Source organism: Dermacentor andersoni, chromosome 7 (assembly GCF_023375885.2).
Source record: "Dermacentor andersoni chromosome 7, qqDerAnde1_hic_scaffold, whole genome shotgun sequence".
Classification (NCBI taxonomy): Eukaryota; Metazoa; Arthropoda; class Arachnida; order Ixodida; family Ixodidae; genus Dermacentor; species Dermacentor andersoni.
The window spans coordinates 179,123,383-179,137,586 of NC_092820.1; the positions used below are offsets into that span (position 1 = coordinate 179,123,383).

A 14,204-nucleotide genomic window follows, 5' to 3' on the forward strand; every position below is an offset into this window, starting at 1 on the left:
CTCGCACACAACCCACAGACATGATAGCTCTTGGATTTTAATTTGACTATATGAGAAAACATAATTTTATTATGTGAAGACTCAAAGAAACCCCTTCACACACACAAACTGGTTGCGGCGTTCAGACCGGCCGCAGCGTCCACCATTTTGCGCTCCTCGGTTGCGATGGGTGTCTTGGGGGCCACGGAGCGGCACTCCCGGTTCCTTGCATTAACTCCAGCGAGCGCTTGCCTCCGCCGCATCGCGCCCCACGCAGGAGGCCTTGGTTCCGTCACAAAGCTCACCTTCATGCATAGCGTTCGCGGCAAGCGTTTCCTGGTAAACATTACAGTTACATATGCTCCAGTTTGCTGGGAAGCGTGAGAAGCAGTCCGGGATCTTCAAATGCTATCGTGTTCTACTCTTAAAGGCAAAGCTTAAGCTTACTCCAGATTTTTTGACAGTTCTGCATTCGTTGGTATGGTATAAGTGTTAAACACAGACTTTGGTAGGGGGAAAAAAGAAAACAAGATTGATGGCAGCAGCATCAGCAGTGGCAGAAAAAAAGGGAAAGGATCAGCGTAGGAATACTGGCGCAAACAAAGGATTCAGGCTTAGATGTGGATGCCGCTGCTGCCGTTTATTGTTAATAACTGATATTAACTGTTATTGAACATTTGTTGCATGGCAATCATTAGTTGGAGCTAGCCTCAAATCTGCGCCAGTTGATCTTGTGAGTAATATTAGAAACAGTTGTAGGAAGTGCCCCCCCCCCCCCCCCCCCCCCAAAAAAAAGCACTTATTAAGTGTTGGGAATGTTTCCAAACTTTATCTAGATTTAGCAAAGCATGTGCTTTAAAATCTTGCAGTTTATTTGTGTGCTGAAAATTGTGCATGACAGGGGGTTAATATTCAAGGTAAAGCACTCAACTGCTTCATGGAGACATTGTGAAGTTGTGAAACACTTGAACCACAGAGAAAAACAAAGTAAGCTGCAGTGTGGATTCTTAATGAATTTATGTCACATAGTTGAAAAAATTGTGTGATAAGCATAATTCCCATGATGGCAAAACAAATTCAGTGCCACAGTATTATATTTAGTATGAAGTTTTACAATGCGAGTGATCTGGAAAAACCATCTGAAGTTGCTTCCTTTTGCACAGGCAAGGAGGATAGAATCCTAAGTGTTCCTTGCTCCTCTGTGCCTGTGGCAAGCATTAAATTCTCACCATTTCTTCAAAACAGGTCGCAAGCTTGGGGACCCATGTCGGTCCGACGCCCAGTGTGAAGCCGGCAGCAATGCGTCGGCGTGCCGCGGTTCCTCTTGCCGCTGCAAGGACGGCTACTACCAGGAGTCCATAGCGGGCAACAGCACTTGTGTGCCAGGTATGCCCATCTCAGGGTTAATATTGTCACATAGTAGTGACAGGGAGAAAAGCAGCGAAACTGTGAATGATGAAACTTGTTTTTATTGGGTGAAACCTGGGCCCTCAAAAACAGGCTACAACCAAAGAACAACAATAGCGGGGAACAGCCCGTGATCATTGAAAATCTGATCAGCGAGTCGAGCGCATCGTCGGCTTTTATGCATCGTTATACAGCATGGAATCGTTTTATTATTTAGTAAAAATGATTATGACAGATCTTGACAAGCCTCCACCAAATCTGTGTCACGTGCAATTTCATAAAGAAAACGCAAGACATCTTCTGAAATGATGAAATGTTTATTTTGCTCTATACAAATGCTCGTTTCGGGCTTCTTGTGCATTCATCCAAAGTTGTGGCACCAGGTAAGCAGCAGTCGTTGCCATACGAAGCTCCACCGGATGCCATCAGCTGAAAGAAAGTAAATTACAAGCATGTATCATTTTGGTATACTGACCTAACAGGAATATTGCGTGTAGAGGCGAAACGTGCGTAATTGGTGAATGAGCGGCATAATGGACAAATTCACCTTTCCATACATATCGTAGCAAATACAGTCAACGACCGATTTTTCGGACCCTCTAGGGAACTTAAAAACGTCCGAAAATTCAGGCAGTCCGAAAAAATGAATGCATGCAAAAAAACGCACCCTTTTTCTTTTTTTCTCAGATCTAGAGGTAAAGGGCGAAGTAACAGGCTTCCGAAACCCTGCCACAGCATCAGTGACGTGGCTATAAAAAGAGGCGTTCAAAAACTCTCTATGCAGCCTACTGCCGGTTTATTATGTACATGTGCATCGTCGGGCAGCCGGTGTTATTGCTGCAGTGGCTTGAAGAACTTGTTGATTGTTGTTTTGATGGTGTTCCGGTTGCATGCGATCATATTCGCCTCGATCTGAGCAAGGGTCATGTCAGCACTGTACACCGATGAAAGAGTCAACAGTGCTCGCGTCAACTCGGCGTACAACGATTCCGCCGCAACTCGCGGCTGCGGCGGAATGCTATGACCACGAAAGCCAAACCTGGGCGGTCCAGCAGGTCTCGGCGGCTCTTGAAAGACAAAGGGCGAGCGAAACCGACGGAACGTTGCCTCTCAGGGCGACCGACCGCGGGAGTAACACGCGCTGGAGTTGAGTAGAGACCACCCGCTGAGAAGACGTCAGGGCCCGCGTCACGGCGCCATTTAGTCATGGTGTCGTTCTGAAATCAAGAAAAAGAAATGGGCATGGGCAGGACACGTAATGAGGAGGGAAGATAAGAGAGGGAAGATAAGATGGTCATTAAGAGTTACAGAATGGATTCCAAGGGAAGGGAAGCGTAGCAGAGGGCGGCAGAAAGTTAGGTGGGCGAATGAGATTAAGAAGTTTGCAGGGACAACATGGCCACAATTAGTACATGACCGGGGTAGTTGGAGAAGTATGGGAGAGGCCTTTGCCCTGCAGTGGGCGTAACCAGGCTTATAATGATGATGATGATGATCGTTCTGCGGGCGACTACATGTAGTTGTTTCTCTCTCTCTCTCTCTCTCTCCTGGTCCGGGACTCGAACCCAGGACCACTGCCTTTCTGGGGCAGGCGCTCTACCATCTGAGCTAACTAGGCGGCTAGCAAATGGCAGAAGTTGACTTTGTCAACAACTTGAAGCAGAGGCAAGAGTTTGACGTAATACAGTAGAATCTTGATGATACAAACCCGGCAGATAAGAATTTCGGTGTGATACGAATTCGTAAAATTCCCCCGCCCAAAAGCATTGTGTACAATGGGCGAAAATTCGGATGTTCCGAACACTTTTTCGCGTCGCGCCAGGTGATAAGAACTTCGGTACCACGACCATCGAGCCACCACCGACGCAGCGTGTGCCAGTGCCGGTTTGGGATTCCGCAGCAGCAGGGAGGCTGACGAGGCAAACAAAGCTTTCTCTCTCTCTCTACTTTTTTGGGGTGGCCTCTTCGCCTTTTTCTTTTTACTTTGTTGTTGCCCGAGGCTAGCGCCGCTGTTTATTGGTCCGTTTGCCCTGCGAGCCAGCCAACCCAACCGGTCGGGCGCGATTTGTCCTCTCCACATTTCTCGTGGCCCTGCGCTCCCGTTTCGGTGGTCTTTCCGCTACCGCCAGTGCGCAGAGCGTCGCGCCAGCAGCAGCTCCCGCTTCATTGTTCCCTCGTGCGCTACGACTACGGAAGTGCCGCGTGTTGTTTGCGTGTGTCGTTTTACGAGCATTGATCGCATCAGCCAGCAAGGTACTGCAATCAGTACGATGTCGCGAAAGTGGAAGGCACTGTCCTTAAGGACAAACTGGATATCTTGAAGAAGGTGGACGAAGAGCCTAAGAAAAGGTGCATTGACATGGCCAAGGAATTAGGCCTGCCAATTTCTACGCTGTCTACGATCGTCGCTCAGCGCGACCAAATTATGCAGAATGTGCAGCACATTGACGTAAACTCCAAAGAAGCGAAGACTGCTCACCATGTAAAGTTGGAAGAAGTTCTCCTAACATGGGTTTAAAGAGGTCACCGTGGCTGGCGTCAACGTTGACGGAAAAGTTCTGCGTGAGAAGGCCGCGAACATCGCACTCACGCTTGGAATTGAAAATTTTCAGGCCTCTGGTGGCTGGATTCACCGATTTAAGGCACGGCATGACCTCTCCTACAAAACCGTTTGTGGCGAAGGGAAAAAGGTTGACGCCTCCGTCGTTGAAGATTGGATGGCAACCACGCTCCAGTCTTTCATAGCGGGATATGACGCTCACGATGTTTTTAACATTGACGAGGCAGGGCTGTTTTACAATCATCAGCCCGAAAAGAGTCTCTGCTTCAAGGGCGAAGCCTGCCAGGGAGGACAAAAAAGTAAGCAGCGTGTGACGGTTTTGTTTTGCTGCAATGCTGACGGGTCAGAAAAAATGAAACTGACTGTCATTGGAAATACCAAAAGCCCTGATGTGTCAAGGCAGCCGGTCGTTTGCCCTGCACATATAGAGCCAATAAAAAGGCGTGGATGACATCGACTCTGTTCGTAGAGTTCGTCACATACTTGGACCATAGGATGTCATGCAAGAACAGAAAGATTGTTTTGCAGCTGGACCAGTGTCCGGCGCATCCAAAGCACATGACATTACAGAGCATCAAAGTGGTATTCCTGGCCCCGAACACTACTAATCATTTGCAGCCACTGGATGCTGGCATTATCAGAAACGTAAAGCACCACTTCAAAGGTTTGTTGGTGCGCCGCCTCCATGCGAAGATTGACCGTAAGGACACAAATATGCAAATTAGCTTTTTGGACGCTGTTGTAGCTTCGACGGGGTGGCCGGACGAAAGGGTTACGGCATGAGGCCTAAACGGCCGGGGCACGCAGCGCTGCAAGAAAGAGCCGGACTGCTTCAGTCAGGGACCAGACAAAGAATGCTCTTTTATTTCTCCGAGGGGAAGCAGGAGGCAACTTACAGCGTTTGGCGCTGAGTGGCGCCCTGATGTAAAGACCCAAAACCGAAACCAGAAGTTAACACAGGATACCACAGACGCTGTGCATATTATTGCAGTGGCCTGGAAGCGCGTCTCCCCTGCAACCATCGCAATTTGTTTCGCAAAGTGTGGGATTTTTAGATCCACAGTGGCCAGCACCTCGCAAGTGCCAGATCCAATTCCGGTTGATGTCTGGAACCAGCTTGGCGTTGACTGCAGTGCCGACGATTTCGTCACCACGGACGATGATCTCGTCACCTGTGGTCTGTGCACAGTGGAAGAAATCGTGGAGGATGTATCGTCGCAGCCTGGAATTTCAACCAGGGACGATGAAGAAGACGAGTGCCAAAATGGTGATGACCAACCACTGTCGGCAGCCGAAACTATGCACGCTCTCGATATTCTGCGGCGTGCTGTGACATCCGAGACTGTGCGTGAGAACACTACAGCCCAGTTCTTCAGCTTCGAAAATTCTCTGCTGGCCGACCTCACAGAGAAGAAGACTCAGAAGAACATACGTGACTTCTTTCCACATAAATAAACGTTCTTTTTTTTTTTTTTTTTTTTGTGCATGTCTCATGGTTTCGGGACAGATTTCGCTCGTTTTTTTGGTGATAGTACGAAATTTCGGGTGATACGAATATTTTCGCCTCCCCTTGAGATTCGTATCACCGAGATTCTACTGTAATTCTGCGGAAGCCCACAAGGTGGAGAGAAGTAATTAATTGCTACGATTGGGTGGATGTCTCGTTTTCTCTTAATTAATTACCGGAATAGAAAGGCTCTTCTGTTTGCACCATTCCCGCACTAAAGTTTCAGGCACTCGAGACGTCCATGATGCTGCTCAATTTCCGTTCGTCTCCACACACATCATCACTTTCCTTTTAATTGCGGCATCGCATGTCTTTGCAGTCAGTGCTTCAATGCTGACAGAGCAAACGCAGAAAACGGGAAGATGGACGGTGTACTAGCCTAAGCCATTGCCTCCTTTACTAGATACCTGTCGCATGAGCGGAAAACCATCTGCCAAACCCTTTCCATTTTCTCCTCTCCACTAGTGTTGATCGCAAGTGCCACATGTGACTGGCGGAACCGCTGGGCACTATCTCACGTGGCTTTCGAAATCTTCGTGATGCATGTGCACTGATCTCGAAGGTCATTAACCTCAACCATAGCTCAGCGTATGTTTACATGCATTACAGGTGACAGCTATTTGAGAGCCAGGCAACCAACCTCTAAAAACCATAACCAAAAGATTGTGCCGACCGTGCACTGAGTTGCCAGCCGTCGGCACCGCCCGCCGCCCGTGATGATAGTGTCGGTTGCGAATGCAACTTCGCGATGCTTCTTCACAACTGAGGGCAGGCCCATTGTGCTGGGATCTAGTAAAGGAGGCAATGCCTAAGCACACATACTACAGCACATGGAAGAAGCTACGGTGGCTAAACTCGAAGCGTGTACGAGGCGGCCATATTGAAATGCCAATGGCGATATGGTAATGCAGATTTAGGGTCGTATTTGACTCAAATGCGCACGCAATTTTTGGACCTGTTTTATTGGAAAAGGATTACGCGTTAGATTTGAATAAATATGGTATTACAAGGCAGGTGGTGGTTCATGTATATCAAGAAAAGGAGGGGGCTAAGTGCGGTACCCTGTGGTACACCTGAAGGCACAGGTGTTAAAGGGACACTAAAGACAAATACTAAGTTGACGTGGACTGTTTACATACCATTCCCGAAATTTCGCAATGCTTGTTTCGTGCCAAGAAAAGACCTAGTTTGCGAGAAAATTCCATCTGAACGCTCCAAATACCTTTTTCGTAATTCAGATCTCCCGCCACCCAACCGGGGGAGTGGTGACGTTGCATACACCATTGCCACGCTTTGCTGCCATAGGTCAATAAAACGGCGCTCGACAGACGGTGGTAACAAGCCAAGACAGAGCGGTGGATTCGCTGCTGCAGCTGCTTTTTGGTCAAGTGGCGTAGACCGTTCGGGCACCTCGCGACATCACATGGAAGTTGAATTCTCTGCTGCTTGCAGTTTGTGCAAGCTTCGCGAGCCCGCAAAATCAGCGCAGCACTAGACGATAACGAAACTACTGAAAAGTGAAAGTGTGGGCGGCACAGGGTCGAGAGAAAACGAAACCTTTCGACCGCTCGTGTCGTTGTCAATGGCAATTTCAATTAGTCCTTTTTTTCTAAAATTGAAATAGAACTGGACAACTAGCACATGATTTCATCTTGTAATACAATACAACGATATTTTTTGCAACGAGTGGTTCAGTACTAGTGACAGAATTTAGCTGAGGAGTCCCTTCGCCATCAAGCAAGTACTTGAATGTCCTGGGGGAGTATCTAATCATGTCCTACATTTACCTCACTTTCTCAATTAATTAAGCTCTATTCGTGATAATATTAACGCCTTAGAAATTCTCTGGCACTAATCTATCACTTTAGCTTGACTTAGTATTAGCCTTTAGTATCCCTTTAAGGATGAACAGTGTGAGTTAGCATGTACGAACTGCTGACGGTTAGCTAAAGACCCTCGAATCCAGCTTGGAATACATGGATAAATGTTATGATTGGATAACATTATTAAGAGACAACCATGTAGGCGACTTTATCGAATGCTTTTTCAAAATCTAAAAATGGGTGTCTTCGATTTTCGTAGCTCTGGCAGCCCACTCGCAGCCATACAGCAGCCAGCTAGTTCCGTTCCTAATAGGAAATCACATTGTTTTGGATCACAAGACAACCTGAAGCTGCCTGAAGTTTGCAAAATAGAACGCAGGGACAGCTGGCCATGGGATAAACATAAACGTGCTATCAGCATGGCAGCAGCCAGCAAGGCTGGTGCGTGCTTGTTGTAGTCAGCCCGTTTATGCGTTGCCAGCTTGAAAGTATATAGTTGCATTCCAGAATACGATAACTGTCGCGGGATTCTGTGCAACTCTGCAGAGGAAGCGTACTGGGCCAACCTCGCTTTGCACACCGCAACAAACCGCCTCCGACGTGTTCGATTCCAAGATGTGAATTTCCACGTCGATGTATCCCCAAAAACGATCGCTTGAGGATGTCTGCTCGCAGCAATCATGTCACCCACTGGAGACATCGAGTAGTTGGCCTTTGTCATCACTTTACAATACACGAAAAAGCAGGATATCGGGTATGTCTTATGCATAAAATTTTGTGCCGACCTGCTTGCGGTCTCAGTTTTATAAAGTTTGTTTTGGCTGTTGGTGCTTCTCTTTTGTTCCTGTGCTGAAGGAGCTGGAGCTGCTGCAGGTGCATGAGAGTGCATGCTGCCTTTGACTAGCAAAATGTTTCACACAAAAAACTGTATCAGTCGATCATGAAAGCAATAAGCTAATCTACATGTGGCCAATACTGTACCAGAGCATCCTTTTGACATCAACGGCCTAGTTAGAACACATCAGTTTCGAGCTGCCACCTAAATATGGGACTGGCTATCTATATACACTGGCTAGCTGCGATGCCTTTGCTAATTACACACACACACACAAAAAAAAAAAACATCACATATACGCGAGAGATGTGAAAAGGTATACCCCCAGAGAAAATTAACCGAAAAGGCACTGCAATGTGTGGGAATGAGCGTTTACAATTTGTGCAGAACACGTAGCATGCATACATGAGAGCACAGCACGCTTTTCATGACCGGGAACAAGCCTTCATGGGACACACACAAAAAAAGCTTAAAATGGTTTGCCGCCTCTTGTACCGCACCGCATCACAAGGCAGAATGGTGCATTAGAACCTTAGAAGATAACTCTAGAAGTAAGGAAAAATGAAGGTGACCGTAGCCAATTGGCCGAGCAAAGCAAAAGTCCTCAAGCGCCCACGTTGCAATCTGTCAAGTTCCCACAAAGATGGCAGCAAGCACTCATTGCCCCTTTTTGTCGTCTGCTAGCCAAAGAACTTCCAGAGAGCAATCAGACCAAAATCGTCCTAGCTGGTTCTGGCAGCCTGCGGGTAGCCAGAACCATCTAGCCTATAATGAAATAGCCGTATAATGAAATGGTGAAACTCCAGTACCTAGTCCTCATATGCTGAGGGCAAGCGCTGGCACAACGTTGTGTGCCTTCTCAGGGCGAGTCCATAGCGTCGCATGAAATGCATTGTCCATCTGGAGCTTGCCTTGAAATCTTTCGCTTCAGTGCCCTGCGCTTGGGCAATTCTGCGCGCCTCGGTCTGCACTATGTCGTGGGACACGGCACAACCATCCTGTCGAAGGTCCCGTATGTGCTGAACGAGTTGCTCCTCCACTTGCGGATACTTTCCGGACTTTGCACTACAGAATGCCTGTCGTGACTTGTCAGGGGTGTGAAGTTTTTCCTGCTGACCTCGCCAGTAGCGAATGCTGGTTTCTCCGACACTGAAATGCCTGCTTGCAGCACAGTTCTCATGCTCGAGCACATACTGCACAGCTTTCCGTTTGAATGCAGCCATGTAGCTCCCGTACTTTGCCATTGCGGACCACGCAACCACCTGAACCGCGCGCCGCTTGCAAAATGGCGAGATTTGGCATTTTTCTTTTCCTGTGTGGAGCATTGATGGTGATGGCACTGTCGCTTGTGTCGAGTCATCCAGCTTTCCAAGCTGCCTCAGCGAAAGTAGCGAAAAGCGCACCTTCGCACGGTGGTTGGGGGGGGGGGGGGGGGGGGTGTAATGATAGTTGATGGAAGAACTATTTTCTGCTCGTTGATGCGTTTTTCTTTTGGGGGGGGGGGGGGTTAAGTCGTCATGCTTCGCGGCGTTACAGGGGGGAGGGGGGCGGTATCGGTAGTTAACGGAAGAACTGGTTTCCATGATATTGTACATGCTGTGGGTCCACAGCAGCTGCGACAGCAGCAACTCTAGTGAGGACTAGTAGTCAGTTCAGCAAATACGTTAACAAGCTTGGGTTGTGGAATATGCGTGCATTTTTTGTTTTTTCACCTGAGATCAAGGGGGAGGAGGGCGTTGGCTTGCAATCGCGTAAATACGATACTGATCACAGTGCCAAGTTTGGGGTGTGCCTATTATGTGCAGAAATAAAAAGATTTAAATTTTAGCGACCAAACTGAGGGTGCGCCTATTATGCGAGTAAATATGGTAGTATTTGTTAACACTTTGGCATTAGTACAGTCTACTGCGTGGATGACAAGTTCTTCAATGATTCAATTACTTTAACAAAGCCGATAGGATCAAATATATTTTGCATGAGTGGATACGCAAAGTATGGTGGATGGGGCAAACTGTCAGGTAGTTGATTAGTAAAAACTGAACTAAATGCTGTGCTAAGAAAATCTGCAACCTAAGTCTCGGGAATCAGAAGTTCAGAACTATTATTATGTGAAATCTCATTGCATTGATTAAGATTAAAGGTTTTACGAAATCGCTTTGGGTTAGTTGGCAGCATAGTTGTGTTTAGTATGAATGGTTAACCTGTCACATGCTTCCGCAACTGCGTAATACTTCTGTCGTGGAAGAAGAGTTCGATCGTTTGGCTGATTGAAACAGGTATTTTAACACGAAAATGCACGCGAATACAAAACCATTACTGCTTCTGCCCTGCTACTGTGCGATAAGCTGTCGGAAATACAGCTGGGTGTTTGCCAATGCACTGGGCTCCATTCATGCTGCAAAATGTGAAAAGGTAGAGGGAAGGCATGTGCAGTGGTTAGCTGCAAAATTATTGACTGTTTAAATAGTGACTGTTTAAGAAATGGAATGAATCTGTGTAATCAAGTCCACAAACTGCTGCTACATAAGGACTGCCTGTGTTGCTGGCTAGCCTTCGTGATGCTTGGCTTTCTTCGGGGATAAGAAAATTCACTCTTCCAACAGCGTTGTATTGCTAACCTCCCAAAAAAGGACTCCGGGATGTTGACAAGAGTGAGTGCCGCTCGGTAAACACACTCCCTGGCATAGTAAGTTTCTCGCACTTTATCTGCACATATCTGACACACAAACTTAAGCCCACTGTATCGCCCTTGTTTCAAGAATAACTGATTGGGCTCACTCTTAAATCAAGGGGCCGAAGCATGGATGACAGCAACTACACATGTGTAGTCACACTCGAATGTTTGAAGGTGAACGCATCGTGACAGTCCAGAGTGAACAAGCGACTAGCGTAGTACGTCCTTGCTACAAGCTATTACAAAGTACCGATCACCTACATTCTAGCCTTGTGCACAGCAACAACAAACCTATCGCAACTGAGCACACCTGCAAATGATTAGGCAGAAAATAAACATTCAGATAGTGACTGTTCCAAGAAACATTACGGAGTCAGAAACATGACAAGCCATTCATTCAAAGTGATTGCCAAATAAAGTAAGAAAAGCCAAACACTGATCCTGATTTAATTCATAAGGGGGAAGTTTGGACAGCTAAGAATATACTTCTAGCCCCGCGTATAGTAAAGGCGCTGTATGCGCTGCTCATGCTGTTTGGGCAAGGCATAAGTAACACCAAAAGTGCTCACGCGTCCTCTGAAGCTATGTCCAAAGTTTTGTGTCACCCATCCATTCACCGTATGCGATATCAGCCGAAAGAGAGGTTTGCGAGTTGCACCGGGCGTCATGCACATCCGTTGTAAACACGGAGGCAACCGAGGCAGCTAAGGCAAGCAATGGACGCGTCGCCACGTGATCAAACATGGTGGCGTCCACGAGATCGCTGAGAAAAAGGCCAGTAAGGCTATGCATCTCTGCTTTACAGAGCAACCAGTTCGTCTCAAGAGTTCTCAACCAGTTCATCTCAACCAGCTTCTTAACAGAGCAATTGCTATTTTATTTATTTATTTACACAATACTGCAGGCAGCAATGCTGCCCAAGCAGGAGAGGGTTTACAAAAGATGCTTTATCAACATATTTTCAAATGAAACATTAAAAGTGCATTCAACAACACATTTCGGTAAATGATTCCATTCTTCGCTTGTAAGTGGAAAAAATGATTTCTAAGGATTTTAGTTCGGGCAAAATATGACTGAACTACTTTACAATTAAAAATATGCGACAACCTTTGTGGAGCATGGGTAATATATGTTGCATTTGCTAAACCTGTTTGATTATAAAACAACGAGTAAAAAAATTTCAGCCTGGTGATTTTATGGCGCACGTGGAGCGTATCTAGTACAAGTTGGCCTAACATGCCAGAAACTGATGATGTTCTGTAATCGGAGCAAATAAACCGTGCAGCCAGGCGCTGAATTCGTTCAAGTTCGTCAATTTCCTTATTAATGAACGGGTCCCACACATGGAAGCATACTCTAGGACTGCGCGTACGAGGGAATGATAAGCTTGCAGCTTGACAGATGAAGGGGACTTCTTTAGCTTTCTGCGTAGAAAGCAAAGTTTTTTGAAAGCTTTGTTGCATATGTTGTTAATATGGGTGTCCCATTTGAGGTTACTATGCCTGATCATGCTTGTTTGTGCAGTGCTATTGAACAGTACATATTGATGAAACGAATTTTTACACACTCGAAGTATCAGAAAAGATGTTTGTTTTACAATTGTGCCCTTTGCTTTCAATTGGTGTTAGATTTTGCATAAGCATGCCCCCCTGTGCAATAGTATTTGGAAGTTTAAGGGTTCAATAAATGATGATGAACTAAATTCTAGTGCAAGAGCTTTTTTTTTTACTTATGACTCCCATTGAAATGCAACTGCCATGGGTGGCAATTCAACCCCTTGTCTTGTGTTAGCAGCAGAATGCTATAGCCACAGTGGCAGGTGAATAAATTGAACAACAATTTTGTTGTCTGACGTATTAGTTCTGTGGAAACCCGCAACATGGAGAGAAGTAATTAATAAAGGGAAAATCTGTTACGTCAAACACTTGCCTTTGCTTAGAGTTGTTGACAAATTCGACTTCGCCCTGCCATCTACTAGCCGCCTGGTTAGCTCGGATGGTAGAGTGGCTGCCCCGGAAAGGTGGTCGTCTCGGGTTTGAGTCCCAGACGAGAACAAATTTTTCTTCAACTGTGGGGCTTTTCTTTCAAGGAACTCGTATGGGTTTCCTTTGTAGCAATTGTTATGAACAGCCGGGTGTCTCATTTTCCATTTAATAATTTTGTCTAAAGATGTCTTTTTCTCCTCTGTTATGTAGGTAAAACTTGAAATAAGTTTGTCATTGCAAAAAAAGCAGTTTGTGGTCCTTTATTGAATAAACTGCATATTGTGTATAGTTAAAATGCACAAATTTTTCTTAAAATCCCAGGGTGCTATGTTCTTGCAAGTAGCATGGTATTTCATTACTTATAAAGGTAGTAATCACAGTGGATATCAGTTTGTGGGTTTACACGCTAAAATATGTGATCACGAACTTATTAGAAACATGTAAGGCATGGATGTTTCTGCACACGTGATTAGCTGTGAATGTGCAAGAACTGTATGTACTTAAAAAAGTCATAGATTCACAGGAAGATATGCAACTGGCTGACTTCATTGCACAGTTTTGATTTACTTTCCTTTAACGTGTCGTCTTCTACTGTTTCATCTCTACAAGAACAGGCTTTTTGCCTGCTTTTCGCATTGTTGCACGAGTTTTAGATGACTGTGCAGGAGGGTACGTTGACACTGTGCCACTATAGCAAGTAAATAACTTACTTAATTTACTGGCTGTAGAGTTAATTACCTTTCAAAGCAAATGCTAATACAGCTGCAGTAAGGATGCAAAGTGTACAACATGTTCAATGTTTATTGGTTTCTCTGCAAGGAAAAATATTCTTGAGAGAACGGATGCAATGTCCATGAAATATTCTAAAACAAATTAACGATGCTGTTCATTCAAGCCAGAGTTAATGCTATCGTAGAAGATTCATTACGATAGCGTACACATTTGCTCTGTCAAATTTAATAAGCAAGTGAGGTAAGATAACCTTTCAAAACGCATCGGGAAATTCACGCTTGAAAACCGACAAGAAAATGCAACTGAACGGTACCGCATTCAGCACAACGTTGAAACTTCAGGTACTTTGCTCTCTCATTGTTTGCCCTTGCTGAGCTTGAAATTATTTAAGCTGTTGTGTACGCGGCGATTTGTGTATCCTACTCAACAAAAGCAAATTCTGACAACCCCAAAAGGCCATGTCATCTCGTGTGGATCGAACACCCAAGTCGCAAGGGCGTGCGAGGCAAACGTGAAAATGCACTTCATTTGCTGCGTAGCATGTCAATGAATGCACAGAAATTGGAGAATGGCATCTGCAGCACAAGTTTTTTATTCTCTCTTCCCATACGTACTGAATTCGGCAATCCATGTCTCCGCGCATTACACTTGTTGAGTGAGAAACCATTTCCCAAAACAAACTGGCGAAATAGCTCTCCACGC

General features: G+C 45.8%; 1 protein-coding gene and 1 non-coding gene across 3 annotated transcripts in view; one reads left to right on the forward strand and one right to left on the reverse strand.

Annotated features, from left to right (window-relative positions):
• Positions 1 to 14,204, forward strand: part of LOC126533189 (uncharacterized) — a 112,835-nt gene that overhangs the window by 44,722 nt on the left and 53,909 nt on the right. For both annotated transcript variants that reach the window (XM_050180461.2, XM_055071633.2), the window contains one exon: positions 1,225 to 1,365. In XM_050180461.2, the coding sequence (XP_050036418.1) occupies positions 1,225 to 1,365 (141 nt within the window). The remainder of the gene's footprint in view (positions 1 to 1,224; positions 1,366 to 14,204) is intronic.
• TRNAS-AGA (transfer RNA serine (anticodon AGA)) lies at positions 2,931 to 3,004 on the reverse strand. The gene has a single exon. It is a non-coding gene; the product is annotated as a tRNA-Ser (tRNA).